We start from the raw sequence: 27,926 nt of genomic DNA on the forward strand, positions 1-27,926 counted from the left end.
GAACGTTGATAGGCGATATTTGTAATCAAACTAGTGTTATTGAAACACTAAAAACTGTTTATCACTGACTTAGAAATGGAAATGAAAAACTGAAGTCTTCAAAAATGAGAATACGGAATGATTGTGATTTTTGCACGCATAAAGTTAAATCACATGCTCTGCAAATGACGCATCAAATGGACCAAGTTGAAAAAACACGTAATCACTATGAATGCCAACTAGACATAAATGAATTCACTCCAATTGTGTCAAATTAAGAAAGCATAAGCAGTTCATCTCTTGCACCAGAAAAACAAACATGAGTTCAGCCACAGAAGATTAGGCCTAACCTTACTTCACCGGTATGTGCAAGGCACGACAGTGCTCAGAAGAAAATAATCATCCTAGCTGGCAGTCATAGTAGGAATTTGGCGCAATGTATTAGTGACAAGATAGAACGTAGCTATTCCTTATACCACCATGTAAAACCAGGGTGAAAACTCGAAGGTGTGATAAGTGATCCCAAAGAAATGTGCCAGAGCATTGACGGAGATAGCTATATCTTCAATCTTGCTGGTTTAAATGATGTAGCAAGAAATGAAGCCAGATGTGCTTTTAGAGCCTTGACAAGTTCGTTGCCAACAATCATCAGAGGAAATGTGGTTGTCAGTGGGTCTCATCGGCAAGACCTCATGGAGGATACATGTGAAGAAAATGAATAAGGTGTTCGCAACCATCTGTAAATCTTATCCTTATGTTAGTTTTCAAAGTACAGTGAGCCCTTATGCCTGAGTGGTCATTATGTTTTACATAAGCATTAAAATCTATGTATGAATTTTATGATTTGGTTAGCGGCAAGCCAAGAGAGGGAGAGAGAGTTGCGTAAAAGGACAGGCAGACCAAGAACATGACAATACCCCTCTTAAACCATGGCTAAAACAGAGAAAAAGAGCGAATTGCTTGCCAGGCGAAACAATACGTTGCAGGAAATGAAGTCTGGACCAATTGGATATGCTTGATGAAAGGGTGAGCAAAGAAATATAAGATTAGTAAAGAAGTCTATAAGAATGTCATAAAAAGTAAACAAACCTTGAGAGAAGGCCGAGGGTTCAAAAATATCTTTCAAGCCTTAAGAATGGAAACGAGAACAAAGAGGCAGATTGAGGCCAGACACGGTCAAGTGATGCCAAGGAGGAATCGAACTTGGGGACCAATCCACGTGGCACAAAAGTGAAGCCAGGACCAATGAGAGATAGCGCGGGGAGGATTGAAACGTGATTGGAAGAGAACCCGTGAGATGAATCTGAAAAGCTAGTGTAGGAGGAGCTACAGAAGTGATAAAAGCACTAACTCAGAGCGTGGGGCAGGATTACTGCCTTAACGGCCCCCAGTCTAGTAATACATTCGATCTTTAGGAGAGACTTTAACCACACAGACACTGTCATCACACAGTGGAAATTTAGAGGAGCATTTCTCCAGACGTAGGGCGAGCACAAACTCAGTGTCTCATTTTCCCGACTGAGCCACACGATAGTAATATGGAAAGTGAACGCACATGTGCGAATGAGTGCAAGTCCAGAGCATAAAAAGGTGACAATACGCGAGCGTGCGGAAGTTGAAGTGTCGAGTTCGATTACAAGATCACAGAATGAGTGGCGGAGTCTGAGTGCATTCTGTCGGTCATCGTGACGTGGAGATACCGTAATTCCCAAACTATGTGTATGCAGAGCCATATCATACTAGCGGGTGAATTGACCCAAGCCAGATATACCGTATAATTATTACGTAGCCATAAACATTTTATAGCTAAGCCAAATCATAATGAGCACTAATTTGCCTATAAATGTTACCAGGCTACTAATCAGTCAGCAGTAGTAAACAAGGTTCAGCATAACCGGTTCCAGTGCCAACAGCTACAGAGAGGATCCGTGAGTATGGAACAAGTTGTGAGGACCACGCTCATGGAGAACGAGTTTCTGAAACTCCACCCGACTTTGAAGATGGTCGAGTAGCTTTCTAAATGTCTAAGAATGTAATACTTCACGTAGTTAATTAGAGGGGTTTCCTTGTACATAGTAGTCATAATTAAATAATTTCCCTGATCAATTCTTAGTGACGAGGCAACTTCAAGTTTCATTTAACTAATGATAATGATTAAATTGGTCTGTGAATCGTACTCATTTCATCCCCATTTCATTTTATTTCTGGGAACGTGCAAATACTCAAATGCGCTAGACCTGACATGATCTTAGAGGCTGGTATGCATACGCATGGATGTGAAAGCCATTCAGAGAGTGTGATTTTGAATGAAGTTGTTGACATTTTCAGTTTATTGCTGTTTAGACTCATTGTTGAACTCATGTGTGTTCAAATTGGAAGGGTCAGTATGAATTTCGATTAGACGTGCAATGTGAAATCAGTTCAAAGTGGTAGATCGTGGTTAAGTAATTGCTGGATGCAGAGAGGAATCATCGAACAAAGTCAATCAGTTAGGTCGAAAGAGGTATTGTGATAGAATCATCATTTATATGCTATGAGAAGGTAGACTGATCATGTGATACAAGTGGGACTGTAGAATTATTTTATTGTGAAGTTCATATAGGAATTCGATAGGGAACCATTAGTGCCATGCATAGACAAATAATCGACAGGTCTCGGAGACAGTAATTACGATGTTTCGCAGAACGTTCTTCGAAATGAAGGCAAGGTCATGGTTGCCTGCGTCTTAGGTATGTGCGATTTGAATCTTCGAGAAGAATTATTGAATTAGAGGAGCCTGTGATCTTCGCAGGTCCTGGACGTAGGGATCGTCTGAAAAGAGAAATATAGCCCAAAGGATTGCTTAGATAGAAGCCTATATGCAAGGAATATCCACAGTAATTATAATGAGTGAGTAACCAAAGCCGTTCCGATCAGTTGCACCAGATTACGAATGACGATGCACAACTAGGAAATCAGTAGAGGAGATTAATGAGGGAGCATAAACTGAGATTCACAGACAGTTAATCAGCATCGGTATGAACGTGGAATGGCGGAGATCTCTCTTAGCCGGTGTGTGTTTTCTTTTGTGTATGCTTAGGAGAGTGACATGTTACAGGTGCGTGCGCTACAGGTCAATTTATTGATTTGATTTGTTGTAAATATGTGTTTAACCATGGTGAATTGAAATTCACATGAGGGTTTTATGTGATTGTATGTACTTTTATTGTTTGTGTAATTAGTTATTGCGGTTCACCTATGATTATTAAGATAAGTGTAGGCTAAGTAATAAAATCCCCTAAATAATTACATAAAGAACATGGGTCATCGTCGCCGTGTCCGCAGACATAACATTTTACGCTACTCATTTCTCATGAATGAAATACAAGTGACCCATGTTTCAATCGCAGGTATAGTTGTTGGTTATACTCGAGTTACGTGATTCTGAACTGATAAGCATTTCTACGTTGGATTAAACGTGTTGATGGACTCATGAACATCTGTTGATATAATGTAAATTTACTTTCTGTGTGTTTTGTTTGGTATTTCTAATTTCATTTTCATTTATTTCAGTCATTTACGGTTTCATATCTGACTATTTGAATAAACTTAGTATTTAATTTAATCCATTGTCGCCCATTATTTAAGTGGATAGCTTCACCCGGTATTAATGTCAGTCTGTCAAAGTATATCGTCGTTACCGGGACAAAACCTCCTATGTGAAATATTTTAGCTTACAACTTTGGCCGGTAACGTTCTGTCATCTAAGGTGCAATATTGTGTGAATGTTGTCAAGGCATTCTCGCTCTTCATAACGCATGTCCTGCAGGTCAGTATATCTCCAAAAATATTATCACATAGGAGGTTTTGTCCCGGCAACGATGATATGTTCCCCGAAATCTGTATTAACGGTTAAATTTTTGACTTTGCTTAGAGTTAGGACCGGACACCTCTGAGCGACTGGCCACATCACCAGATTTTGATAGCGATATGGGGACAACAGATAACCCAGTAATAACTAATTTCATCAATCAAGGGCAGCAATTCAATTAAATAGGAGAGAAACTACTTAGAAATATTACCATTAATGTTGTTCGTGATAAGTCTCCTTTAACATCTTATTATGAGATGGCCAGGCTAAATGAAGGCCCTGTAATCCAATCATCATGATAGCAATACCAGAAGCCAAGGCGTTTTCAGGGCAAATTTGTGAGGAAACCATCAATCTTGTCAGTAAGAGTTACTTGGATGAATGAGGAGTTATTTGAGATGCTGAATGGCAGAGCTGAAGGAGGGCGAGGAAACCAACGTCTAGTAGGACAAGGAGATAGAGCTGGGGCCAGAGCGAGTCATACTGATCCCCCGGCTTACAAATGCAAGTACTCGCAGAGCACCATCAGGTTGAGCTGAAGGAGGGAGAGGAAACCAACGTCTAGTAGGATAAGGAGATAGAGCAGGGGTCAGAGCGAGTCAAACTGATCCCCCGGCTTACAAATGCAAGTACTCGCAGAGCACTATTAGGTTGAGCTGAAGGAGGGCGAGGAAAGCAACGTCTAGTAGGATAAGGAGATAGAGCGAGTGATAATGATCCCCCTGCTTACAAATGCAAGTACTGGCAGAGCAGCATCAGGTTGAGCTGAAGGAGGGCAAGGAAACCAACATGTAGTAGGATAAGGAGATAGAGCTGGGGCCAGAGCACGTAATACTGATCCCCCTGCTTACAAATGCAAGTACTCGCAGAGCACCATCAGGTTAAGCTGAAGGAGGGCGAGGAAACCAACGTCTAGTAGCATAAGGAGATAGAGCTGGGGCCGGAGCGAGTGATAATGATCCCCCTGCTTAAAAATGCAAGTACTGGCAGAGCAGCATCAGGTTGAGCTGAAGGAGGGCGAGGAAACCAACGTCTAGTAGGATAAGGAGATAGAGCTGGGGCCAGAGCGAGTAATACTGATCCCCCTGCTTACAAATGCAAGTACTCGCAGAGCACCATCAGGTTGAGCTGAAGGAGGGCGAGGAAACCAACGTCTAGTAGGATAAGGAGATAGAGCTGGGGCCAGAGCGAGTGATAATGATCCCCCTGCTTACAAATGCAAGTACTCGCAGAGCACCATCAGGTTAAGCTCAAGGAGGGAAAGGAAATCAACGTCTAGTAGCATAAGGAGATAGAGCTGGGGTCAGAGCGAGTGATAATGATCCCCCTGATTAGAAATGCAAGTACTCGCAGAGCACCATCAGGTTGAGCTGAAGGAGGGTGAGGAAACCAACATCTAGTAGGATAAGGAGATGGAGCTGGGGCCAGAGCGAATAATACTGATCCCCCTGCTTAGAAATGCAAGTACTTGCAGAGCACTATCAGGTTGAGCTGAAGGAGGGCGAGGAAACCAACGTCTAGTAGGATAAGGAGATAGAGCTGGGGCCAGAGCGAGTGATAATGATCCCCCTGCTTACATATGCAAGTACTCGCAGAGCACTATCAGGTTGAGCTGAAGGAGGGCGAGGAAACCAACGTCTAGTAGGATAAGGAGATAGAGCTGGGGTCAGAGCGAGTGGTAATGATACCCCTGCTTAGAAATGCAAGTACTCGCAGAGCACCATCAGGTTGAGCTGAAGAAGGGCAAGGAAACCAACGTCTAGTAGGATAAGGAGATAGAGCTGGGGTCAGAGTGAGTCATACTGATCCCGTGCTTAGAAATGCAAGTACTCACAGAGCACTATCAGGTTGAGCTGAAGGAGTGCGAGGAAACCAACATCTAGTAGGATAAGGAGATAGAGCGAGTGATAATGATCCCCCTGCTTACAAATGCAAGTACTCGCAGAGGACTATCAGGTTGAGCTAAAGGAGGGCGAGGAAACCAAAGTCTACTAGGATAAGGAGATAGAGCGAGTGATAATGATCCCCCTGCTTACAAATGCAAGTACTCGCAGAGGACTATCAGGTTGAGCTGAAGGAGGGCGAGGAAACCAACGTCTAGTAGGATAAGGAGATAGAGCTGGGGCCAGAGCGAGTCATACTGATCCCCCTGCTTACAAATGCAAGTACTCGCAGAGGACCAGTGGACAGTGTAGGCGACTGTACATGTATTTCATCTGTGCTTATACTTCTTCCTCTCATTGTATTTTGTAGATAATGTTAAGTACACAGTTCTAAAAAAATTAGGGGAACATGTTTTTTAACGTTTGGTACGTGAATGTTAATTAGGTAGATGGGATTCCAATGGTCATACAGCATACCTTGAGACCTTAGCTACTCAGAATATGTGAAATCGAAGTTATACTCCACCTGTACGCGTAGCCATGCATAAAAATGGTCAGGTGACCGCTCAAAACAAAGTGAATAGCGGTGCGCCTGTGTGTTGTGAGGTACACATCCCATGAGACATCTTAAGGATTATCAAGTCGCAAGGTGGTGGTGGTGGTGGTGGTGGTGGTGGTGGTGGTGATTACTGTTTTAAGAGGAAGTACAACTAGGCAACCATCCTCAAGTCGCAAGGATCTAGGAAGGATGGACTTTCCATCATGTTGCTGTGGATCTCAATGTCTCTCTGTCAGTTATTCAACACCTGTGGAATCACTACAATGAGACAGGCCAATTCACAAGGAGGGTTGGAGAAGGTCGTTGATGCATGACAACACCACAGGATGACCGATATCTGACCATCTGTGCATTGCGGCATCATTCAGCAACTGCCAGAGAACTGTAACAAGACCTCAGGAGGGTCACTGGAGTCACGGTGTCTGACCAGACAGTAAGGAACAGGTTAAGAGAAGTGTCCTTACGACCCAGATGTCCTGTTCGAGTGCCCCCCTTAACGCAGCAACATCGTGCAGCTTGAGTTCTGTTTGCCCGTACCCACGTCAACTGGCAACTTCGCCAATGGAGACCTGTGTTGTTCACAGACAAGTGCCCCACTTAACGCAGCAACATCGTGCAGGTCCCGTGATGATGTGGTGTGGCGTAAGTATTGATGGCCGTACGGATCTTGTCGTCGTCCGTGGTAATCTTACCGCTGTTTGGTACATCGAGCAGATACTGTTACAGCATATGTTGGTTGCTGCATACGGTATTGGCCCTGAATTCGTACTCGTGCACGACAATGCCAAGGCTTATGTAGAGCCCATCACCAGAGCTGTCTTGCGAGACCTGGTCATTCAAGAGATGGAATGGCCAGCAGCGAGTCCTGACCCTAATTCCATCGAGCGTGTGTGGGATAGGCTTGACAAAAGTGTTCGGGGGCGTCCTGTTCCACCACAGACTCTCTAAGAACTCGAACAGGCTCTCATTGAAGAATGGGACCTGACACTACAACATGACCTCCATTGTTGACTTATACGGAGCATGCCACCGTAGGTGCCAAACTGTGATAAATTCTCGTGGAAGACATACGCCACACTGAAGATCTCCAACTGAGATAAAAATCCACCCTGGAGGACTGTTAGCACTTTGTTCTTGCGCCTACTTGGACACTTCCGTTTGTGTTCTTAAAATTAATGTGCATCCATCGGTTCTTTTGTATACTTCAATGGTGAAGAATAAAGGTTTAGTTGGTAATATATCTAGGTGTGAGGCATTGTTTTGTGGAGCATGGCATACGTTCAAAAACATGTTCCCCTGATTTTTTTAAACTGTGATATTAAATAATAATTGGTGTATTAGTTTGATATTTAATCCCATTTTTAGATGGTTATTTGTGCTTTTAGAATATTTACAGGAATTTAAGGAAATGTGCAACACAATGCCCTGATGCATGGCAGTTCTTTGAAATTACTCATGTTAATATTTAATGAAAATGCAATTTTGCGGCCGCATTTACATGACAGGTGGTGCGACATCAAGAGGCTTCACGAGGATGAAATGAGCAGGTTGGCTTCTCTAGCAGAAAACAATATTGCAAAACAGTTATGTTGTGAGAAAAGGGCATTGAATAGAAGGGTGAAATAACTTAACGCTGTGGCACTACAGTACACTCACTGTATACAACCAGGTGATGAAATCACAACAACTTCTCTTTTTGTTAGGGGCTTTACGTCGCACTGACATAACAACAACTACTCCACCAGTATAAGGGGTTGGCCGGAGTTATTAGAACAGAGTTTTTTAAGGTAAAAGGTAATTACAAAATGGGAGAACTAAATTTGTTTCATCAGAATGTTAAGTCTTCAAGAGATAAAATATTAAGTGTGGAGGTACTAATGGCAGAAAATGTACAAAGGTATATAGCTTTATGTTTAACTGAACACTGGTTGGTGGAAGCAAACTAAGTATTAGCAGGATATGCCCTTGCCAGTAAATTTTGTCAAAGGGAAATGAAATGAAGCTTTATCTGACCCTGTAATAATTAAGAGGGGAATTCCTTAAGGCAGTATTATCGGACCTTTATGTTTTCTTATATATATAAATTATATGAGTAAAGGAGAGGAATCGGAGGTAAGGCTTTTTGCAGATGATGTTATTATCTATAGAGTGATAAATAAGTTACAAGATTGTGAGCAACTGCAATGTGACCTCGAAAATGTTGTGAGATGGACAGCAGGCAATGGTATGTTGATAAATGGGGTTAAAAGTTAGGTTGTGAGTTTCACAAATAGGAAAAGTCCTCTCAGTTTTAATTACTGCGTTGATGGGGTGAAAGTTCCTTTTGGGGATCATTGTAAGTATCTAGGTGTTAATATAAGGAAAGATCTTCATTGGGGTAATCACATAAATGGGATTGTAAATAAAGGGTACCGATCTCTGCACATGGTTATGAGGGTGTTTAGGGGTTGTAGTAAGGATGTAAAGGAGAGGGCATATAAGTCTCTGGTAGGACACCAACTAGAGTATGGTTCCAGTGTATGGGACCCTCACCAGGATTACCTGATTCAAGAACTGGAAAAAATCCAAAGAAAAGCAGCTCGATTTGTTCTGAGTGATTTCCGACAAAAGAGTAGCGTTACAAAAATGTTGCAATGTTTGGGTTGGGAAGAATTGAGAGAAAGAAGAAGAGCTGCTCAACTAAGTGGTATGTTCTGAGCTGTCAGCGGAGAGATGGCGTGGAATGACATTAGTAGACGAATAACTTTGAGTGGCATTTATAAAAGTAGGAAAGATCACAATATGAAGATAAAGTTGGAATTCAAGAGGACAAACCGGGGCAAATATTCATTTATAGGAAGGGGAGTTAGGGATTGGAATAACTTACCAAGAGAGACATTAAGTTTCCAATTTCTTTGAAATCATTTCGGAAAAGGCTAGGAAAACAACAGATAGGGAACCTGCCACCTGGGCAACTGCCCTAAATGCAGATCAGTATTGATTGATTGATTGATTTTGAATGTGGAGGTTCATGTATCTTCTTCTCCTCTTCTTCCTAGCATTTTCCTGCTGGTGCAGGGTCCGTTGTTCTAATCTTGGCTCGTCATTTTGAACAGTCTTGGGCATCATGTGGAAGTCGAAAGTATTCACATCAGCATTCACTGTGTCATACCAGCGTTGCTCTGGATGTCCACGTGGTTGTTGTGAAATTGTGTGTGGGTGAAATTGGCAGCTGTTCCAGGTGCAGCACACACGATGGAGATGATTTCTCCGTGCCTTCTCAGTGATGGGTGCAATGCCCATTTGCTGGCGGATGGTGTCTTATTTTGACATGATGCATGAGAGTGATGCCCATTTTTATAAGCAAATAAAAATCTCAAATGGAAACTGTTGAATAAATTTGAGTATCCAAACGTACAGGAGCATTTTGAATCCAGCATTGTTGAAATAGCAGGTTATAAGTAAGCATTTATTGAGATCCTTCTAGAATGTCAAAAATTCTTTTATAATAATACTGAAATTATTATTGGTCCATGGTGTGGGTTATTGTAGTCACGTCCTAATTTGTGAACCACGGGCAACAGCTGAGTGACCTAGTAAGTGGTCCTGAGAGTCGGGATACCAGTTGCTATGGAATGGGAGTGGGCATCTCGGACAAATTCGGAGTCATGGCCCTCCTTGTGCTTGGGTGGCTGGGACTATAATTTCCACCGGTGGTCCGTAACCCATTAGAGGAGAGATCCTCACTTGGATAATGTGTAAGTAGGGTAGCATCCTGCTTCACGAATTTAACGAGCATACAAGAACTTATAAAGCAAGCCTTGGACCTATGGCAGTAAAGGAGTCCCACTTCCGTTTGATAGGCACAGAATTCCTTGGAAACAACTTGGGGAACGAAATGGAATTCGATGGGGAGCTACCAATATTAATGGGGTGTATGGAAGAAAGTAAAACTGAATGAGTCAGCAAAGAGGATGCACCTGGATGTGCTAGGTGTAAACGCTATTCGGGTAAAGGGAGATATTGAGGAAGACATAGGAGATTATAAAGTGTACTTGACACGTGTTTAAAAGGTAAGGGCGGAGTGCAGGATTGGGCTGTTCATCAGGAATACCACTGCACGCAACGTAGTTTCTGTTAGGCACGTAAATGAGCGAATGATGTGGGTAGATTTACAGTTACAAGTAACAATACATTTTATTCTAATAGAATATTACTTAGAGATTTTACAGTTCGAGGAATTAGGATGAGAATTGCCTCAGTGTATTTATTCACTATGTGAGGATGCAGATGAGGACGAAGCTTACATGTTTCACAAAGTCAGGTTAGGGTCAACAGCAAGGATAGGATACTGCTAATGGGCAATTTCAATATGAGAGCTTGAAATAGAACTGAAGGATATAAAAGGGTGATTGGTAAATATGGGGAAGATATGGAAGCTAATAGGAATCGTAAGCCTTGGATGGACTTCTCTGCTAGTATAGGTTTAGAAGTTATAAATATATTCTTGAAGCATTAGGCTATTCACTGCTACAGATGGGAGGCCAGGGATACCAGATCCATAATAGACTATATCTTAACGGACTCTGAATTCAGGAAGTCTGTTAGAAATGTACAGGTTATCCCGGGATTTTTTGATGATCATCAATCAATCACTACTGATCTGCATTTAGGGCAGTCGCCCAGGTGGCAGATTCCCTATCTGTTGTTTCCTAGCCTTTTCTTAATGATTGCAAGGAAATTGGAAATTTATTGAACATGTCCCTTGGTAAGTTATTCCAATCCCTAACTTCCCTTCCTATAAACAAATATTTGCCCCAATTTGTCCTCTTGAATTCCAACTTTATCTTCATTTTGTGATCTTTCCTACCACTAAGTCGAGCAGCTCGTCTCCTTTGTCCCAAGTCTTCCCAGCCCAAACTTTGCAACATTTTTGTAACGCTACTCTACAACTATCTGATCGGCAGTGAACTAAGAATCTCTAGGCCTAGGATAGAGAAAGTGAAATCTGTCTGGAAATGAATAAGGGTAGAAAATCTCCAGGATGAGGAAATTAGACAGAAGTACATGGATATTATTAGTGAGAAGTACCGAACAGTGGAAAGTAAGCAGGTTCAAGATATAGAAAGAGAATGTGTGGCATACAAAGATGCTGTAGTAGAAACAGCAAGGGATTGCCCAGGAACAACTGTATGTAAAGATGGGGGAAAATGAACATCTTGGTGGAATATGAAGTGAGAACAGCCTGTTCATATAAAAAGATAGCTGATCAGAAATGGCTCCAAACAAGGGCTGATACAGATGGGAACTGTATGTAGATGAAAGAAACAGAGTGAAACAACTAGTTGTTGAATCCAAAAATAAGTCATGAGAAGATTTTGGTAATAATATGGAAAGGCTAGGTCAAGCAGCAGAGAAAACACTCTGGACAGTAATAAAGAATCTCAGGAAGGGAGGATAAAAGGAAATGAACAGTGTTTTCGGTAATTCAGGTGATCTCATAATAGATCCCAGGGAATCACAGGATAGGCAGAGGGAATATACTGAAAATCTTCTAACGTAAAAGGAAATCTTCCTGGTGGTGTTGCGAACAACCAAGCTCAAGGGGAGGAGGACGAGATGTTGGTGAAATTATGCTTAAGGGAGTGGAAAGGATGGTAAATAAACTCCACTGTCATAAAGCAGCAGGAATAGATGAAATTAGACCTGAAGTGGTGAAGTATAGTGGGAAGGCAGGGATGAAATGGCTTCATAGAGTAATGAGATTAGCATGGAGTATTCGTAAGGTACCTTCAGATTGGACAAAAGCAGTAATTGCACCTATTTATAAGCAAGGGAACAGGGACGACTGCAACAACTATCAAGGTATCACGTTGATTAATATACCAGGCAAAGTGTTCACTGGCATCTTGGAAGGGAGGTTACGATCAGTGGTTGAGAAGATGTTGGATTTAAATCAGTGTGGCTTTCAGTATGCGCCAGGTAATTGAAAAATGTTGCGAGATGAATAGACAGTCGTGTTTATGCTTCGCAGATCTAGAGAAGGCACATAACAGGGTACCAAGGGAAAAGATGTTCGCTATACTGGGGGACTATGGAAATAAGGGCAGACTGTTAAAATCAATCAAAGGCATTTATACTGACAATTCAGCTGCAGTGAGAATTGATGGTAGAATGAATTCTTGGTTCAGGGTAATTACAGGGGTTAGACAAGGCTGTAATCTTTCACCTTTGCTGTTCGTAGTTAACATGGAACATCTGCTGAAAGGTATAAAGTGGCAGGGAGGGATTCAGGCAGGTGGAAATGTAGTAAGCAGTCTGGCCTATGCTGACGACTTGATCTTAATGGCAGATTGTGCTGGAAGCTTGCAGTCTAATATCTTGGAACTTGAAAATAGGTGCAATGAGTATGGTATGAAAATTAGCCTTCTGATGACTACATTGATGATATTAGGTAAAGAAGTCCAAGAGAAATTAACATCAGATTAGTGATACAAAGCTGGAACACGCAGATAATTTCAAGAATTTAGGTAGTGTGTTCTCCCAGGATGGTAATATAGTAAGTGAGATTGAATCAAGGTGTTGTAAAGCTAATGCAGTGAGCTCACAGTTGCGATCAACGGTATTCTGTAAGAAGGAAGTCAGTTCCCAGATGAAAATATCTTTACATCGGTCTGTTTTCAGACCAAATTTGCTTTACAGGAGCGAAAGCTGGGTAGACTCAAAATATCTTATTCATAAGTTAGAAGTAACAGACATGAAAGTAGCAAGAATGGGAACAATGGCAGGAGGACACTTGGAATGAGGAGATAAAGGCTAAGTTATGAGTGAACTCTATGGATGAAGCTGTACACATAAACCAGCTTCAGAGCTGGAGTCATGTGAGGCAAATGGAGGAGGATGAGTTACATAGGAGAATAATGTACTCTGTTATGGAGGGTAAGAGGAGTAGAGGGAGACCTAGACGACAATGGTTAGACTCAGTTTCTATCGATTTAACGATAAGAGATATAGAACTAAATTAAGCCACAGCACTAGTTGCAAACAGAGGGTTGTGATGATGTTTAGTAAATTCACAGAGGCTTGGAGGCTGAATGCTGAAATGCATAATGGCCTACAATGACCATGTATGTACTGAAATTATTTTAGATGACCTACAGTATAGAATCAAGAATGTAATAATCATAGGTGACTTCAATAAGGATATTTAAGGGAATAATGCTGGGCAAAATAAGCGAACGCAGTTGTAAATCAAGTAACTAGAATATCTGGGGATCAGTGGATCAAGTTTTATTGAATGTGGAAATGTAAACAACATTTTTTTAAATTTCGATGCCATTTACAGGAATATTAGAATCAATACCTAGGAAAACATTTCATATTTGAATGAGTTACTGGCCAACGAAACTTGGGAGAGTGTATATTGAAACAGTTCAACTAATGATGCCTTCATTGAGTTTATAGGTTGTTCTGCTATTATCATGATATGGCAACACCAGATAAGAACTATTAGAATGGATGGATTTCTACAGGAATTAGAATATCAAGCAAGCAATCAATCAAAATATTGAGATAAATGTGTCAAGGGGAGTAACACCTCATCTGAATTGAAAGATTATTATAAGGAACATATAGTGAAGTTTTGAAGGCTGCCAAAAGATTGGGTAAAGAGAATCAGCTAAACCATTCTCAGAACAGGTCTAAATATATTTGGAACACTAAAAAGCGAGAAAGGTATTCTAGAGCTAACAAAAATAATATTTCTCTTACCAATGAGGAAAAGGAAGTCAGTAATCCACAAGTTGCAGAAAACTTCAGTAACTATTTTCAAGAAAAAGTTTTGTGTTTAAAGAAAATTTTAAAATGCCAAGAATATACGTGACTACAGTTCATAGGAATGTATCATCCATGTCTCTTACTCCTGCGAGTGAGCAAGAAATAGAGAAAATAATAAAAGAAATGGATTATAAGAAATCATCTAGTTTATATGGTTATTCAAATTACCTCATTAAATTCCGTTATGAATGTATAATCAGGCCTCTGTGTTATCTGATTAATTTTTCACTACCCACTGGCAGATTTCTGGACAAATTCAAGGTATCAAAGTTGTACCAATACATAAGAAGGGTACTCAAGATGATGCTGGATACTACAGACCCATCTCCCTCCTGTCTGTATTCTCTAACATACCAGAAAGAATTATGTACCGTAGGCTACAATCTTCCTTAGAGAGGCATAGTATATTAGATGGTTGCAAAAAAGGCTTTTGAAAAAATAAATCTACTACTACAGCCTTCATTAACTATATTGAAAGAATATACGAGTCTCCAGATGGGAAGGGTGCAAGCTTAGGTATTTTCTTAGATTTCATGAAAGCATTTGATATTGTTGAACACAGTTTGCAGGTTTTCCTGCCATTCTTAAATCTTTATTGAACTCAGGCCACCAAGCAGCCAATAATGAAACGTGTAATTATGCTGGAGAAACAAAGGCACCATTCCAGACTAAATACTAGAAATGATGAAAATGGCATTACAATACTTGCAATTATATGAATAAGATAAACAATAAAAGTACAATATCCGAAGACTGACCGGTGCGTACCTTCATGACTCTCCCAAACAATATCAGGGAGAAGAAATATAAAAACTTCAAGATAATTAGACACATGAACCATGTGTTGAAAACATTGCTCAAAATCATCCATTGTGGAAACCAACATAAATGTGAGAACTTAAGCAAAATACAGTTTGGTTTCTGCTAAGGGCTTGGGACCTGCAGAGCACTGCTTCCAATTCAAGTGTTCTTTCAGCATTTCAGAGGCATCAGACACAATGTGTATGCTTGCCTTGTGGACTATGTGGAATATGCAACATTGCCAGCATGGTAAAACTAGAATAGGTGAGAAAGCCATCCGGATTATTACCAAACTCTAATGGGGCCAGAAGACTGCCACGAAAGTGGACGATCAGAAACAAAGGCCCAAAGATATAATGGAATTTAAATTTTGAATTTATTGATTATTTATATGCCACTGAGGTTGAAAAGCCCCTATACGTAGCATCTTGGTATAATACAATACAGGTTTATGAACACACTAACTACATTTTTATAATATTAAAATGTTAAATTAAACATTATGCTTTAAAAAATTAAGATAAAAGATACCAAATTCAGTAAAATTAAAACATACTTTACATAATAAGAAAGTTAATCATTTAGCATATTTATTATTTTAAACTACAAGAATCTGAAGAATATAAAGCAAAAAAAAGAGAAACCATTTTGTTAGAATTATACATATTTCTGATTGTTAGACACAAGAATGCCTGATCTCAGCCCCTTGCATAGAGAAACCATTTTGTTAGAATTATACATATCTCTGATTGTTAGACACAAGAATGCCTGATCTCAGCCCCTTGCATACACCTACAGAAAGACAGATGTTAGGTACTCCTTTATTTGGGTACAGTTAGTGTTATTTGTGAAACGGTAAAGATTAAAGACCTTGAAGATACATGAGGCAGTGCAAACAAAGGATTTGTTAAATTTAGTGGTACGATGAAGGGAAATTAGAAGGGTAGTATTTGTACACCTATTATCTCTGTTATGCACCAACTCCATAGGCTTAAATGCATTATAACAGTAGAATGGGACCTTTAGTTTGAAAATAAGCATATAGCAACAGCTACAGAGATTTCCCAACGTTCATGGAGTTTTAACCATTGCAGCTGTATGTAATAGGATGTTATGTGTTCATCACACCCGGCATTTGGCACATAACGAACACGTACGTTTTGTACCCTCCGTAGTTTTATGTTAAAATTTAAAGTTTCAGATATGTCGTATATGACTGAACCATAGTTAGTTGTTAGGAACATAAGACTTTGAACAAGCAGCTTTTGCATAAAAGGTGGTGCACACGGCATGTTATGTTTAAAAATATACATGGATGACACAACTTTTCAGATCACATTTGAAGTATGATCGGACATATGTCAAAAATTAGACCTAGATTGTTAACGATGTCACTATAATGGATATCTGTATCAAGAAATTTTATTGGTGCAAGGGATTTGAGATCAACAGTTTTCAGGAGTCTTGTGTAACCTATGCAAATAAGATGGGTCTTAGCCACATTTAATTGGAGGTTTTACGATTTGCGCTCCATTCGGTCAATCAAGAGATGTCATGGTTAAAATGCAGTATACATGAAGATGCGGAGTGGAAGTAAACTTGTAAGACATCAGCATACATGTGAGACGTGCTGCTTTTAAAAACTTCAGAGATGTCATTAACTGCCATTAATATAAGTAGAAAAATTAACCCTTCACTGCGCAATTTTTCAAATTTTGATGAAAAAAATATATTTTATTACTTATAATGTGCTGATTTGTGGAAAAATAGTAAAAAAAATTATATTTACAAAATGTGAAGATTATCATCCCTGAGCAACTGAATAACCGATCTTCCACATGAGGATGGTGTTCCTTGCGAGGCCTGGACTATTCAGACATTTTAGTTCAAAAATTATCCACCATAGACCAACAAAGGGATCACCTACAAAGAAATTTTATAGAGTTTCCATGACAACAGCCATTACTCCAAATACCTGTGCTTCTCTTGTTGATACGAAGTGCATAGAATGACAAATTTCAGTTATTAAAATATTTTCTGTTATTGAGGGCTTTTAGGATAATATACACATGGTTTTTTGTGGAATTATGTTTCTTTACAGCAGAAAATTTAGTGAAAACTGTTTGTTCCTTGTGAGACCCACTGCGCAGTCATGAATATTTTTATGGAGACCATGTTAGAGGTTATATGATTTCGTTATTATTGACTTGGTTTTGTTCAGGGACCAAAATGGAGTGTTTTTAAATTGCTTGACAGTGTTTCAAAGTGTGTTTATGCCTTAATAATATTTGTATTGTATTAAAAATATCATATAATGACAAACTGATAAACAATTGTTTGCTGCACTGGAAGAAATTCTTGCAGTAGCTGAAAACAGTGAAGATGGACTGGATTATTCAGACGATAGTGATGAAGAGTTCAGGATGGAAAATATACCCTTTTCTGAGGACATAACCCCTAAGGCTTTCTCCAGACAACCACCAATTGGCCCTGAGCCTAACCAATCAACATTTGGTACCGAACAACAACCACCTACTGAGCCTTATTCCAATCAGCCACAAACATCTGTCAGTGTAGAGTCTGTCTCAGATGGTGCAAAACAGAGAGGTCCTAAGCGTATTTCTACATTAGCAAATCAAACAACAAAGTGAAATACAGAAATGTTATATGGAAAAGAGGATGTATGCAATGGGCTGACGAAGATCTCAAATTTTCTGGCACAACAGTGTTACCCGATGAAATATGTGAGCTGGATCTGTTAGTCATAAATGCTTGGCTTTTGTCTAAGAGATGCCTTACTGAAAAAGGGATACAGCTTATTATGACACTTGCTGAATTCCTTGCTGATCTTGGTGTAATACTCTGCAAGTTTGGAAAAACCATTACTCCCTCACGGGAAGGCTTAGATTTGAAGTTGAAGTGCAGCTACAGCTAAAGGAGAGGAAAGGCCCTACTACACCAGCACCACCACAAGATGTTCGGAGTGATTAACCTTCTCATTTGCCAGTATTTACCGAGAATCAGCAGCGCATTAAATTGCCTGATTGTAGTGCCAGAACACATTCTAAGTGCATAAAGTGTGCAGTATATTTGTGCCTACACAATAAGAAAAACTGTTTTTACAGTTATCACACTAATTGAAATTGAGTAGACACGATATTTCCCACTGAAAGGAAAAAATAAAATTTATTTTCAAACTGATCCTTGCTGCAGATTTTTTTTACTTCTTATAAAATGCTATTTCTTCGGGGCGTCGATCCATGTGGATCTTTTGCCCCTACTGGCACCATATTGAATGAACCTGCGTGTAATTGGAATGGCGGTAATGTGGAATGTTGTTTGTGAGTAAAAGAAAATTAAGGACGTCACAAATACCCCGTCCCCAGGCCAGGGATATTAATCATTACAACTAAAAGCCCCTGGCCCGGCCGGGAATCGAACCCAGGGCTGCCGGGTGACAGGCGGACGCGTTGCCCCCTACACCGCGGGACCGGACATGTAATAGCCTACTATCTGTGTGATAATTAGGCTTATAAAAGGAAATCACACATACATGCTAAATTTACCTGATTGTGCAATGCATTATTCATAATCAGCGTGAATGTTCATTTATCGTATTAGTATTTTTTATTTTTCAAACAATGTGTTTTGTACATGCTGTATATATGTGCCCTTTAGTTTCTCGTGCTTTTTGCTTTGGAAGGTTAATTTTTTTAATTGCATCTTTAAAAAGATCCCTGCAATAAAGTATTTATTTGTTCTAAGAGTTCTCAAACATTATTTTACCCTCAGTGCGCAGTGTTCCTCCTGAGACCCAAACCCCCTTTTAAGCCATAATCTTCACATTTTGTAAATATAATTTTTTTTACTATTTTTCCACAAATCAGTACATTATAAGTAATAAAATATATTTTTTTCATCAAAATTTGAAAAATTGCGCAGTGAAGGGTTAACATAGTCAAATGCCTTAGAGAAATCAAAGACACATAAGATAGTAAGCTGCCTCTTATCAGTGGCCGTGCGTAAATCATCTGTAACCTTCAACAGAGCCGTTGTGGTACTATGGCCCTTCTTAAAGCCAGACTGGTAGGGATTTAGAATGTTGTAGTTAGACAGATATTCACATATCTACCCATGAACAATTTTTTTCTAGTGCTTTTTTACTAAGTGCACAGAACATACATTGGCACACTTCCAAACTCCATTCTCTAGAGAGAAGTTAAATTAATGCACAAGGGCAGGAGGAAATATGCCATTGCAGGTAGAAATCATGGATATTGAAATATTACCTGGACCTTTAGCTTTAGTTCAAACTGATCTGTCTGCTTATTATACCTGTGAAGGTTCTATGTACATGAAACAGAATTTATCTCTCTTACTTGGAGTAAGAAATCTATACTGTTTGGCAGTCTCTGATACTTTCAGAGAGCAGGAAGTAGAGACTGATGTCATCAAATATTTGCTTAACTCAGATGGAGTTACAGGCATGCGGCTATCTAGAGACTGACTGACTCCAGTACCAAGAGATTTTACAGCACGCCAAGAAGCTGAGGTGCTCTTACAGTTACGGAAGATGTTGTACATATAGTTCAATAGTGTTCCTAATGACTTGTTTTGTCTCGTTATGTAAGATCCTGAATTGCCTGTAATCATCTGAAAGTTTTGTTTTAATAAATTTCTTCATAGCTCTGTCCTCTTTACTTATCAATGCATATGCATACTGAACCATGTTGATGACTAGTGTTTTACGAGAATTAATTTTGGGCACAGTTGTACACTAGAATGAATGTTGCAAACACCGTTCAACGCTAACCTCAGCAAAGTTACTGCCTGTAGAGTGTGCACAGACAGGCCTCCTGAGTGCCAATGTCCTTGACAAATGAGTGGCTAACACAGTTTGCACATATTATACCCTGGTACCACTGAACACAGTCCTTGAGCATGTTGCATGGTTTTTTTTCCAGCAGTGTATGTAAGCACCCCAGAAAAAGAACTGATGACCTGACCTCATAAAAAAGGTTAAAACGATGAGACGGGAATATTTGTGTCATATGTTGAGGAATCATCAAAAGGAGGGTCTGTCAAAAGAAATACTTCAAGGATAAACTAAAGGTGGACTAGGATCTGGACGTGGATGAACATCTTGACTTGGCAACTTAAAGAAATGGGTTGGTAGGTCCACCTTGGAGCTGTTGCACATTACACATGATAAAAGGAAGATAGCCATGCTTGTAGCCAAAGGGATGACACCAGCTGCAACATGCCATGCAGTCTAGGGGCTTAGCTGCCATACAGTACCCAGAATAAGATTTTTGAACTACTTGAAGAAATATGAAAATTAGGTTTAGAAAATTAGCAATCCCATAAAAATACAATTTTTGAGGCAACCTTCAAATTACATGATTTGAAATGAGGGGATGTGTAATGAAATCTATTCAGCAGTTTTCTCACAATGTATTTTCATAAAACAGGTTCAAGTTATTAGATTACCTGAAATGTGTTCAGCTGAGCTTTTCGTGGCTCCACCAACTCTGATTCAGTTTCTTCTCTCAAAAATGTCTTCTCTGATACAAGTTTATAATTGTCCTGCAGGAAAGTTAATATATCAGGCACATTCCAATTTAGCCACGAATTAAAGAGCATTACATTTCATAATTTAATAGTAAATGGGTCATTTTCAAAACTTCATTATCATTTTGAGAATGTTTTTACATGTGATGGATCTTTAAAACATGTCAGCACAGAGCCTTCAGGAGGGGAAAATTGTCCCATTTGAATGCTTAGGGAAATGTTTGAATTCTGGAGTAATTATGTAAAATAAAACCTTCTCAACTAACAATGAAACATCAGGAAAATGTACGAACATACTGAAAATGTCTTTACACACCAGCCTCTCATATTCACTGAAATGTTCAGATGAAGTAACGATATGTGGGACAATTTTACACCCGTCCTTGCCTGTAACTGTTAGGTTCTCCAGTCTGCCAAAACTCTGCAAAAACACATGGTAACAGTATTGAACGTGTTCACATCTCAGTCCAAGGGGTCCCGGCTTCTGGCCTTGTCTGTGATTTTAACATTAACTGGTTAATTTCTTGGCTAGTTGTGAGTTGTGTTCATAATTAGGTAGGGGACCATCTTTGCTGACATGCATGTCTACCTGCACACATTTGCCTTTATTAACATTAATATTGCAAAAAACAAGGATGAGACTGAGTTACAAAATAGAACTGTTCTAGATCATACGAGAATCACATCTTTCCAGATATGGTTTTGAAAAAGGCCACCTCAGATGAAATTTGAGAAGATGTCCTCAAGGACATAAGCTCTAAACCACACGAACCATATCTACGACTTGAACAATATCAAGCAATTCTTGCTACGAGTTGCCTAAACCGCTATTAAGTGCCAAAGCTCTGCAATGTACCAAGAAATATTCCTAGTCCCTCCTCAGCATTGAGTTTGTTTACAGAAAGATCCTCGAAATCTTTTAATAATTTATGGCACTCTGGCTTCCCCGAGCTACTTTCAGGTAGCTCCGACAAACAACTTTCAATTCTGCAAAACGTTTTAAAAAATAGTAAGAATGGAAATCAAGACAAAGCCATATTATTTCGTTGTATGCATGGTTCAAAAGTATTCACTATTCCACAGATGTGATGTAGCACTTACCACGAAGAATTTCTAGCAAAGATGATTTGAGGTATTGTTCTGACACACGTCTGACCGCATAATTACAACACCTGTTTAGTACTTGAAGGTCTATAACATTTTCTTTTATCGTACGACGACTGACACCGCAGTAGAAATATGTTAATATGTGTTTGTTTCATCATTATTGGATGATATCAGTTCTTTATTTTCTGTTGTTTGCCTGCCCCCAGCATAGGGGCAGCATGCCTACCTCCCACCCAGAAGCCCCGGACTCGAAACCGGCCAGGTCAGGAATTTTTACCTGGACCTGAGGGTCCGTTTGAAGTCTATGCAGCCTACATGATTATAATTGAGGAGCCTTCAGATAGTGAAACGGTGTCCCTGGTCTAGAAAGCAAAAATAACAGCCAAGAGAATTAGTCAAACTGACCATGCATTACCTTGTAAACTGCAGGCCTTCAGCCTGAAAAGCGGTCATTTGGTTTCCCAAGGCCCATCAGGTATGTTTTGCCATGGGGCATTTATTTTTCTTACTTTAAATGCCCGTTCATTTTAAGAAGTTAATTTATTTTTTATGGTTCATGGTGTGGGTTACTGAAGTCACGTCCTAGTTCGTGAACCATGGGCAATGGCTGAGTGGCCCAGTAAGTGGTCCTGAGAGACAGATACTAGTTGCTATGGAATGGGAGTGGGTATCTCGGACATATTCTGAGTCATGGCCCTCCTTGTGCTCAGACGGCTAGGACTATACAATTCACCGGAGGTCCATAACCCGTCAGAGGAGAGATCTTCACTTGGACTATGTGCAAGTAGGGTAGCATCCTGCTTCATGAATTTACCGAGCTCAGAACATTTTAAGCAAGCCTCGGATCTATGGGAGTAACAGAGTCCCACTCCATTTGACAGGCGAGGGAGTCCTTGGAAACAACTTGGCGACCAAAATGGAATTTGATGGGGAGCTATCAATATTAATGGGGCTTATGGATGAAAGAAAGTAGAACTGGCTGAGTCAGCAAAGAGGATGCATCCGGATGTGCTAGGAGTAAGTGATATTCGGGTAAGGGGAGATAACGAGGAAGAGATAGGAGATTATAAAATGTACTTGACATGTGTTAGAAAGGGTAGGGCATAGTCTGGGTAGGGCTCTTTATCAGGAATACCACTGCACGCAACATAGTTTCTGTTAGGCACGTAAATGAGCGAATGATGTGGGTAGATTCGTCAGTTGGAGGAATTAGGACTAGAATTGTCTCCATATATTCACCATGTGAGGGTGCAGATGGGGATGAAGTTGACAAGTTTTATGAAGCATTGAGCGACATCGTGGTCAGAGTCAACAGCAAGGATAGAATAGTGCTAATGGGTGATTTCAATGCGAGATTTAGGAATAAAACTGAAGGATACAAAAGGGTGATTGGTAAATGTGGGGAAGATATGGAAGGTAATGGGAATGGGAAGCGTATGCTGGACTTCTGCGCTAGTATGGGTTTAGCGGTTACGAATACATTCTTCAAGCATAAGGCTATTCACTGCTACACATGGGACGCTAGGGGTACCAGATCCATTATAGACTATATCTTAACAGACTTCGAATTCAGGAAATCTGTTAGGAATGTACGAGTTTTCTGCGGATTTTTCGATGATACAGACCACTATCTGATCTGTAGTGAACTACGTATCTCTAGGCCTAGGGTAGAGAAAGTGAAATCTGTCTGCAAACGAATAAGGGTAGAAAATCTCCAGGACAAGGAAATTAAGACAGAAGTACATGGATATGATTAGTGAGAAGTTTCAAACAGTAGACAGTAAGCAGGTTCAAGATACAGAAAGTGAATGGGTGGCATACAGGGATGCTGTAGTAGAAACAGCAAGGGAATGCCTAAGAACGACTGTGTGTAAAGATGGGAAAAGTTGAACATCTTGGTGGAATGATGAAGTGAGAGTCGCTTGTAAACGTAAAAAAGGCTTATCAGAAATGGCTCCAAACAAGGGCCGAGGCAGACAGGAATTTGTACGTAGATAAAAGGAACAGAGCCAAACAAAAAGTTGTTGAATCCAAAAAGAAGTCGAGGGAAGATTTTGGTAATAATCTGGAAAGGCTAGGTCAAGCAGCAGGGAAACCTTTCTGGACAGTAATAAAGAATCTTAGGGAACCTATCTATAAGCAAGGGAACAGGAAGAATTGCAACAACTATCGAGGTATCTCACTGATTAGTATACCAGGCAAAGTATTCACTGGAATCTTGGAAGGGAGGGTGCGATCAGTCCTTGAGAAGAAGTTGGATGAAAACCAGTGTGGATTCAGACCACAGAGAGGCTGTCAGGATCAGATTTTCAGTCTGTGCCAGGTAACCGAAAAATGCTATGAGAGGAATAGGCAGTTGTATTTATGTTTCGTAGATCTAGAGAAAGCATATGACAGGGTACCGAGGGAAAAGATGTTCACTATACAGGGGACTATGGAATTAAAGGCAAATTATTAAAATCAATCAAAGGCATTTATGTTGACAGTTGGGCTTCAGTGAAAATTCATGCAGAATGAGTTCTTGGTTCAGGGTGCTCACAGGGGTTAGACAAGGCTGTAATCTTTCACATTTGCTGTTCGTACTTTACATGGATCATCTGCTGAAAGGTATAAAATGGCAGGGAGGGATTCAGTTAGGTGGAAATGTAGTAAGCAGTCTGGTCTTTGCTGACGACTTGGTCTTAATGGCAGATTGTGCCAAAAGCCTGCAGTCTAATATCTTGGAACTTGAAAATAGGTGCAATGAGTATGGTATGAAAATTAGCCTCTCGAAGACTAAAGTGATGTCAGTAGGTAAGAAATTCAACAGAACTGAATGTCAAGTTGGTGATACAAAGCTAGAACAGGTCGATAATTTCAAGTATTTAGGTTATGTGTTCTCCCAGGATGGTAACATAGTGAGATTGAAGCAGGGTGTCGAAAAGCTAATGGAGAGAGCTCGCAGTTGCGATCAACAGTACTCTATGAAAAAGAAGTCAGCTCCCAGACGAAACTATCTTTACATCGGTCTGATTTCAGACCAACTTTGCTTTACGGGAGCGAAAGCTGGCTAGACTCAGGATATCTTATTCATAAGTTAGAAGTAACACATATGAAAGTAGCAGGAATAATTGCTGGTACAAACAGGTGGGAACAATGACATGAGGGTACTCAGAATGAGGAGATAAAGGCGAATGAACTCGATGGATGAAGATGTACGCATAAACCGGCTTTGGTGGTGGGGTCATGTGAGGTGAATGGAGGAGGATAGGTTACATAGGAGAATAATGGACTCTGTAATGGAGGGTAAGAGAAGTAGAGGTAGACCAAGACGATGATGGTTAGACTCAGTTTCTAACAATTTAAAGATAAGAGGTATAGAACTAAATGAGGCCACAACACTAGTTGCAAATCGAGGATTGTGGCGACGTTTAGTAAATTCACAGAGGCTTGCAGACTGAATGCTGAAAGGCATAACAGTCTATAACGATAATGTAATGTATAGATGTATGTATAAATTTATTTTAAAGTAGAAATCACATCACTTCTCTTGTAAACTAGATTTTTCCTACAATTTCCCTTCTCACGAACCTATCAGGATACAAGTGTAACGTCACAGCCAAGATTTGTGTGTTGCTATAAAAACCCTTCTTATCATTGAAACGATCTCCCAGGGCTAACAAAACCAGTGACATGTGAAGGTTGAATCACACACACAATTACAAGTGTGCGAACATTCATTCCAGATGGAAACAGTAAGAACAAGGAAAATACATTTTTAAAACATGCAGCAAAAATATATCTTTTTAAACATGCAAGAGAATAAATATTATATCTTACAAGAGAAAAACCACCATCATGACACCTCATTTCTAGGGAATAAAATGTCTGCTGCATTCAGGTGCTGGCCTTCTGACCCTAACATGGCAGGTTTCATCCTGGCTCAGTGAAGTGGTATTTGAAGGTGCTCATATACTTCAACGTGATGTTTTAGATTAACTGGCACGTAAAAGGACTCCCACGTGACTAATTTCCGGCCTTCGACTTGTTCAAAAAATGTAAAAGTAGACAGTGGGACGTAAAGCAAATAACATTATTATTATTGTTCTGCGATTTCCGTGGTTCACAGAGGAAGCGCCTGGGTTGAATGGCCGGACACGGGATAACTTAGAGCAATTTTTAGCATAACAAACTTTGGAAATTTCATTTCTTTCCTTTCATAAAATTGAGAGATAGAAAATCTAATAGAATTACAAAGAACAAATGAAAAGGTTAATAATGAGCTTAGCAGCTCAATGTCTGGGACAAAGAAGTCCTAAATCGGGTACATAAAACTTGGGAGAAATACCCAGTCATTAACACTCTGAGTGCCACAGCAGGCACCCGTGTCTACTTTTGGACTTCCTGCCAGGCCACAGCAGATACGGGTGTCCGCTGGCTCCAAACTGACAAAGTACGCACTTTTCTGACATTATACAGAATGTGACCATAGAGAATATCTCTCGGATCCCATTTGGTTATAATTCACATACCAGGCTTCAAAATTATACATTCAGGTACAATAAATTTTATTTTATTTTCAAGGACATGGCTGTCCGCTTGCTCAAAATTGATAATGTAAAGCAAAATTATTAAAATTTGCTCTGTGGACCAAAACTGTGTTTTTGCTCTCTGGTGTTGCAGTAGCAGCATTCTGCAACACGTTTAATGCAAAAGAGAAATAAGCGTAAAAAAAAACTAGAATAAAATAATGAGGACACCGAGTCCACTGCAGCCTGTTGGGAAACTTACGTCGGCTCGGGCCAAGATGTTCACACTAATGGACCCAGTAATGTGCTGAATGTGTTCAACACAACACTTCAAGTAGCGCCATACACTTCAGCACGTTACTGGGCGCACGTGCTAGCGTCCACTAGCGTGACCGCCTTAGCCCCAGCCAAAATAAGATTCCCAAAAGGCCAAAGCAGACATCGGTATCCATCTTAATTTATTCTAGTTTTTTATGTTAACTTTTACATTTGTGTTAAAAGCATGGTAGAATGTTGCTAACATAACTCCACTGAGCATAAACATAGTTTTGGCCCACACAACAAAATTTCAAAATTCTGTTTGGTGCTTAACATGTTAAATTATATGGAAAAGAGCATAATTACTCCTGACAGATATAATATTTTGAAAAAGCAAGGTTTGCTCCTAGCAAGTACACTTCATAGGAGTCTAAGCTCCAAAATACAAGAGTCTAGCCTCAAAGATGTGATCAGTTTCTTTTGACACATTAAAAGTACAATAGGCAACCTATCACATGACCCCACTTCAAAATGTTTGTATCCAGTTGTCCCATGGTGGGCTTATCAAAAATTGCTCCAGAATACCATTGATCACTGTTTGGAACCAAAAACTAATACACAGTTACCGAAGAACAAACCCATACTACACAGCCTTAAGAAAAGGTTGCACATAACATCAACAAAACACCAGCATTTGTTACAGACTTAAGGCCCTGTGACACAGAGGCTAATCCCATATTAAAAAGGGTTACTAATGGAGGAACATTTAAAGCTGCGACAAGATTTTCAAAATTTAGATGTAGAAAACTTTAGTCACCCAATTCAAAGATTGACTGAGGGTCACCACTTGCATGTTACATATTTCCCAGAAGGGAATAGAACCAGAGTCCCAAGGCTATGCTGAAGATCCTTGTATTAAGATATGGCTGAAACCTTCCCCTCAGGCACTATTACATGTTTAGGCAAATTCTGCCATTACCTTGTATAGCTGGATTTTTATCAAGCAGGCCACTCCTCTGGCTCCCTAGCCACACTCTTGATCACTGGAGCAATTCATACCAGACCTGCTTATATAGTACCGTAAGGGGAAGTTCCAGATTACATTGAACTACAATATGCAAGTAGGCTGAATTTCCATACACACCCCAGTGTATGATTGGCTAAACAACATATCTGCAAGCAAATGATAGGTAGATTACAATAGAGGAGGAAACAGCTGAAGTGTTGACAACTTTGGTACATTAAAAGGCAACCCTCAGAAAAAAGGTTTACCAACAATAAAAATGAAATTTCCCAAGCTATTACTTTGTTCATAACCCATGAGATGTCATTAGTAAATAGACAATAGAGCCATCTCACCATCAAAGATGAAAGTTTTTGTGAGTTTAAAGTTCATGTCCATTGGCACTGATGGCGGTAGAGAAGGCACGCAGTTTAAATAGCCGGGAAAGGTGTTCCCCTATTACTAATGTGTCATTCTCTACCCTTGAGACAGCACTACTTACAAGAAACAAAGATTAATAGAGGATTGCAGCTGCATAATTTCCTAATCCTGCAAAGTGAATCAAAGCAAGTATTCAAACTGCTAAAAGAAA

The 27,926-nt window shown here is 39.9% G+C and overlaps 1 protein-coding gene across 1 annotated transcript in view; it reads right to left on the reverse strand.

The window, feature by feature from the left end:
• LOC136865916 (uncharacterized) overlaps nt 1–27,926 on the reverse strand; it is a 203,163-nt gene that overhangs the window by 153,625 nt on the left and 21,612 nt on the right. The window contains exon 5 of the mRNA XM_067142459.2: nt 20,378–20,473. Coding sequence (XP_066998560.2) covers nt 20,378–20,473 — 96 coding nt within the window. The remainder of the gene's footprint in view (nt 1–20,377; nt 20,474–27,926) is intronic.

This window comes from Anabrus simplex, chromosome 3 (assembly GCF_040414725.1).
Source record: "Anabrus simplex isolate iqAnaSimp1 chromosome 3, ASM4041472v1, whole genome shotgun sequence".
NCBI lineage: Eukaryota > Metazoa > Arthropoda > Insecta > Orthoptera > Tettigoniidae > Anabrus > Anabrus simplex.